The following is a 6,000-nucleotide window of genomic DNA, read 5'->3' on the forward strand; positions in this document are numbered from 1 at the left end:
CTGTGGATACCTCCCTAGTCATCCCTGGGGGCACAACAGTAGAGCAGGGAGCCATGTCACTATCCTTACAGTTGTTGCTGGGCTGGGCAAGGGTAGATAGAGACAAACAGATGATTTTGAGGCAGATGCTAAGTTCTAAGACTGGAGAAATACAAGCATGCTTCAATCCTTAACCCTTGAGGGCATCTGATCAGGGCAGAGCAAAGTCAGAGAAGCATGAGATAGTTCTAGAACTGGGGCCCTGCCCATAATTACCACCCCTCCCCCACACCCCTTTCTCATGGTCACCACTCACAGAGGTATCCAGCAGGTCCATCTGTGGGACAAACCTCTTCTCCAAGATGGCCACTCTCAGGCCCCACCTGTGTGTAGTTCCTGGAGCATGCACAATTTCATGCAAAACTTTAAACCCTCAGTATGATGGTTTCCTGTGAGTAAGCTGTAATTTGTACTAGCTGGTCTATGAGTGGGACAGGGGAGCTTAAAGGAGAAGAAAGAGGAAGCCAAGAGTATGTGGAGTCTGAAGACCTTAGCCAAAGTGAGAGGACAAGCCCTGAAGTCTGCCAGAAGCACAACCTCCTCCAGCAACAGCACCTGAAGGGGTTGGCCTGCTGGAGCAGTCAATGCACTCACTGAGTGTACACAATGCTTTGGCCTCAGGGCTGTACCACTGAAGCCAACAGGCTGGAAACTCACAAGGCAGAAACAAGGAAAAGCAAATTTGCATCTTTTGCAAACCTGCACCAAAGAACTGATACTTCCTACCTGGTAATTCTCCAGGGTGGGCCCAACCCCTCTCGGAGTCCACTGTGGGCAGAGATGCAAGGCGTTTAATGTACTTGTCAAACTTGATCCTTCCGGCATCCAGCAGGGAGGCACCCAGTGAGCAATAGAGAGCCTCTAGGAAGAAGCACTCCAGCAGGTCAGGGTCCTTAACTTCTCCTTCCAGCAGTGAGTCCAGCATCTTGGTTAACTGGATCACCTGGTCACAGGAGAACACCTGTTTCAGCCCATCTCTTCTACCCCTATGAGGCTATCCTGTTCTGAGTCCTGGGGTCCCATATCCCACAGCAATGGGAACTACAGCTGCCATATGGTTCAGGCAGATTGAGTCCAGCACCTTGGGGTCACAATAATACCTCCTGTTACTCACCCATCAGGCATCTCTGTTCCCTTCTGATCCCTGTGGATCCATCTCTAGGAAGGTCTCCTCTACCCTTAGAAGTGACAAATTCTTACCATATTGAGGTCTGTCTGAGGAACAATGGTCTTCAGCCGCTCTCCTTGTCTACCATCTATTACCCCTTCCACTATCATGTTGATAAGAGGGGGCACATATTTCTCAAAGAGGGTATCCAAAACCTTCTGTTCCACCTAGGAAGAAGAACAACTCCTTAGCATTTTCAAGGGTTGCTTTACATGGAAGCTGTTTTCTTGTCTCAAGAAGATCCAGAAACAGCTATGAATGACAGCTTCTGTAGGTGGGGAAGCAATAGAGAGGCTTGTCCTCTACCCTATACTCATTTCACAATGTTGCCGTGATGTACCCACAGTTGGGAGTGACAAGGAGATAATAGGTCCCATTTGACAGAAAGGGAGCTGATGGTCTTACAGTTCAAGTAACACAATCAATCGTTCAGCAGAGTTTGAGGTATTGGAAGTGGCACTGGAGAGATGGCTCGGAGTTTAAGAGTGTTTGCAGCTCTTCCAGAGGACACAAGTTTTGTTCCCAGCACCCACATCAGGCATCTCACAACCACCTGCAACTCCAGCTCCAGGGGTATCTGATACCCTCTTCTGGCTTCTAAGGGCGCCTACACACACACACACACACACACACACACACACACACACACACACGATAAAGGGGATAGAATTAAAAATAAAAGAAATTAGGACCAGAGAGATGGTCCAGTGGTTAAGTACTGGCTACTCTTTTCCCAGCACCCATATGGCAGCTAACAACCATCCATCACTCCAGTTCCAGGAGATAGGATGCTCTCTTCTTGTCTTCTTGGGTATTGCACATATGGGGGCACTTATGTATATGCAGGCAGCACACATACTTAAAAATAAAATTGCCAGGTGTGGTGGCACACATCTTTAGTCCCAGCACTCGGGAGGCAGAGGCAGGCGGATCATTGTGAATTCAAGGCCAGCCTGGTCTACATAGTGAGGTCAGGTCAGCTGGGACTACAGAGAGACCCTGTCTCAAAAAGACCAAAAAAAAAAAAAGAAAGCTCCCTGTAAGGTGTTTGGAATCACATTATCCATCATTCCAGAGACTTAGAAGCAAGCACATGTCTGTGAGATTGAGGCCAGCCTAGTGGCCAGCCTGGTCAAGGTCTAGGCCAGCTAGGGCTACAGGGAGACTGTCTCAAAGAGTAAATAAATAAATGAATGAATGAATGAACTAATTAACTAATTAAAATGAAATAAATAAAATCTTTAAAAAGTAATAAAATAAGCCAGGCACTTGGGAGGCAGAAGCAGGCGGATCTCTGTGAGTTCAAGGCCAGCCTGGTCTACATAGTGAGTTCCAGGACAGCTGGGGCTACAGGGAGAGACTGTCTTAAAAAGACCAAAAAAATAAAATAAAAAAAATAAAGTAAGGGAGGTTCCCACTACCCACCATGGGTTGATGCCCACCGGGACTCATGGGTCATTAGGCAACACTCCTCATGTAACATTGCTTCCAACAGCTCTGCCATGTTTCCCCAGGCCTTCCCTTCTCTGGGCTAATGATGACCAAGTTTCCAACTTTCAACAGTCAGGTGGCCCTCTAGAGTGGTCCAAGCCACCTGTGAAAATGCAGTCATGGTGTCCTGGGTATGACTGGGGACACAACCCACACTCGACTGTCACTTCATTCACCCTTTAATGAAGCCTGCTCTTAAGACACTCTGAGCAGTCTGATGATCAGCTGAAGCCAAGGGGTTTCAGCTACATTGGTAAGCTGGGTTCTTTGCACACAGCAATCATCCAACTGACCAAAGACACAGAACTGGGCAATCCACCTCTCCAGAACTGGGCATGTATGAATTGGGTTGCATGTTATAACCCAGAAGCCACCTGGTTTTGTAAATAAATGTCTGCCTCTCAATCACCTTTTGTCTCTGGCTGTGTTCTAACCCTGGCAGCAAAATTTGAGGAGGTGCAAAAGAAACAGTTTCGCTCACCCAACCAAGAATATTTCCTATCAACCTGTTTGTAGACAGTTTGTTGATTCCTGGCCTATGTCGTCAAAATCATCACCTATCTCACCAGTGTGCATGATTAAAAGTCTCTTGTGAGGGTGTCTGCTAGGTTGACATCTGATTTGTGTTCAAGGACTCAAGCAGGTTAAGGGTCACAGCCCTCCTCCACAAGCATCCCCCTGGACAGCCAATGCACCTGATAGCAGTCAGGTTATTTCAGAAATAATTCTCACCTTTTGCATCTGTTGCACCCATTTTTTCCAGTATGGTTGGTATTTCAAGTTTTTAGGGTCCACATAAACCATTCCACATCGAGACACAGTCGCAGGAGAGGCATACTGTAAGTCTCCAACCTGCAGAAAAGAAGTGAACCTTTCAACCCCAGCTGCTAACAGCAGGGCTGCATGCCGGGGGCCTTTCCTCTGCCCAGCCAGTCTCAACATAGCATTCATGAAGTTTTTTGAACACATAGGCTTATGATAAGATTAGCTATGTTTGCTGTAACACCTTTTCACTGCTATAAAACGTTAAAATAAGCTTGTTGTTGACTACTGAGAAAAGTCTAGAAATTATAAAGAAGAAAATAAGTTTTCAAAATTCTATAATCTACAAATACTGTGTTTTCTCATTGTTGTTGCTTTTTTTCAGTTTTATAAGACAGGGTCTCATGTAGCCCAGGCTGGCCTCTAACTCACTATGTAGTAGATGATAACCTTGAACTCTGATCCTCCTGCCTTTACCTCCCAAGTACTTAGATGACAGGTGATAGGCATGTACCACTGTGCCTAGTTGATTCAATGTTAGGGATCAAACTCAGGACCTCACGAATGCTAGGCAAGCAGTCTACTGATTGAGCTTACAGCCTCAGCTTGCAAATATTGCTTTAGAGTACTTTCCTCTCAGACCTTTGCTCTGTTGTTTTGTAACATGGTTGATATCAGGTTGTGTATAACTTAGAAGTACAAAGTTAAACCAGCAATACTGACAAATCCTCTCTCGTCATACAAGACAGTTTCATCAGTCAACTAGATAACAATATTCACAAACGCTAAAGCACCAATGAATTCCACAGGCTGAGACAGGAACAATATTATTATCAACCTGGAGCTCAAAGCAAGTCTTAGGGCCTCAGCTGTGGAACAAGCAGCTGGTATTGTGCAGGAAATTGGGATGGGCTTGGAGAGTTGTCTCCACGGGAAAAAGAGGGGTCTCAATATTTGATATGATAGGAAGTTTTTTTAATTTTATTTATTATTTTTATTTTATGTGTATGAGTATATTGCCTGCATGTATGTGAGTGTACCTGTGTTGTACAATACCTGCAAGAGGTCAGAAGAAGGCATGAGATTCCCTGGAACTGGAGTTACTGATGGTTGTTAGCTGCCATGTGGGTGCTGGGAATCGAACCTGGGTCCTCTGCAAGAGCAGTCAGTGCTCTTAACCACTGAGCCATCTCTCCAGCCCCAATAAATATAATTTTAAAAACAGAGTCATACTCATAAATTTCTGAATGTTCATAATCACCTACTTAAAGAAACACTTTTAAAAATACTTTATTATTTTTATTTTATGTGTATGAGTATATTGCTTGCATGTGTGTAAGTACACCCAAATTATGCAATGCCTGAAGAGGTCAGAAGAGGGCATCACATCCCCTGGAACTGGACTTACAGACTGTTGTTGGCCACCATGTGGGTGCTAGGAATTGAACCTGGGTCCTCTGTAAGAGCAGCCAGTGCTCTTAACTGCTGAGCCATCTCTCCAGCCCCTATATTATTTTTATTTTGTGTGTATGAGTGTACTGCCTGCATGTATGTAAGTGTACCTGTGTCATGCAATGCCCATGGAGGTTAGAAGTAGGCATCCGATCCCCTGGAACTGGAGTTATGGATGGTTGTTAGTTGCCATGTGGGTGCTGGGAATCCAACCCAGGTCCTCTGCAAGAGCAGTCAGTGCTCCTAACTGCTGAGCCATCTCTCCAGTCCCTTAAAGAAACATTTTAAAAATATTTTATTTATTATTATTCTTTTATGTGTATGAGTGTATTGCCTACATATAAGTGCACCCATGTCCTGCAATGCCCATAGAGGCCAGAAGAGGGTGTTAGATCCCCTGGAACAGGAGTTACAAATGGTTGTTAGCTGCCATGTGGGTGCTGGGAATGGAACCCAGGTCCTCTGCAAGAGCAACCAGTGCTCTTGACCACTGAGCCATCTCTCCAACCCCTAAAGAAACATTTTAAATTAACTAAAAGTAAAGTTCATGTTCAAGGCTGTTTTTCAGCAGTACTTGCCTCAAAGAGCAGGGCACAGTGTGCCTGGAGCCGAATGCGCTCCCCATTGGCCAAGGTCAACAGCTTGTTGTCATCCATCACAGAATTCATATTTTCCACCCACAGAGCATCCACATCGCCATCAAACAAAATATACCTGTGGTGACCAAAGAGAGGTGAGCCAGGGATCCTAAGAGCTCCTAGCTCTGGGACTCACATAAGCTGCCCATCCCTTCTCTATGCCTCTCCCAAGACTGTGCAGTCAGAACCTTGATGGAGCACTCTCCTTGGTCCTATGTTCCAGTCATGCTGCAAAGGCTGAGTTGCTTACCAATAGTTTAGGATCTGTCTTAGTTTGTTTCTTCATTACTGTGACAAAACACTCTGACCACTACCAACTTGGGGAGGAAAGGGTTTATTTAGCTTACATCTCCTGGGTCACAGTTCATCAGGGAGCCAAAGGTAGGAACTCAGAGCAGGAACCTGGAAGCAGGAGCTGGAGCACAGGCCATGGAGGAATGCTGCTTACTG

At 45.5% G+C, this 6,000-nt stretch overlaps 1 protein-coding gene across 1 annotated transcript in view; it reads right to left on the bottom strand.

Annotated features, from left to right (window-relative positions):
* Nucleotides 1–6,000, bottom strand: part of Dnah10 (dynein axonemal heavy chain 10) — a 149,456-nt gene that overhangs the window by 52,238 nt on the left and 91,218 nt on the right. Inside the window, exons 40-43 of the mRNA XM_008839272.3 lie at nt 5,491–5,626; nt 3,431–3,550; nt 1,240–1,374; nt 766–982 (exon numbers count right to left, since the gene is read on the bottom strand). Coding sequence (XP_008837494.1) covers nt 766–982; nt 1,240–1,374; nt 3,431–3,550; nt 5,491–5,626 — 608 coding nt within the window. The remainder of the gene's footprint in view (nt 1–765; nt 983–1,239; nt 1,375–3,430; nt 3,551–5,490; nt 5,627–6,000) is intronic.

This window comes from Nannospalax galili, unplaced genomic scaffold (genome assembly GCF_000622305.1).
Source record: "Nannospalax galili isolate Female #2095 unplaced genomic scaffold, S.galili_v1.0 scaffold218, whole genome shotgun sequence".
Taxonomy (NCBI): domain Eukaryota; kingdom Metazoa; phylum Chordata; class Mammalia; order Rodentia; family Spalacidae; genus Nannospalax; species Nannospalax galili.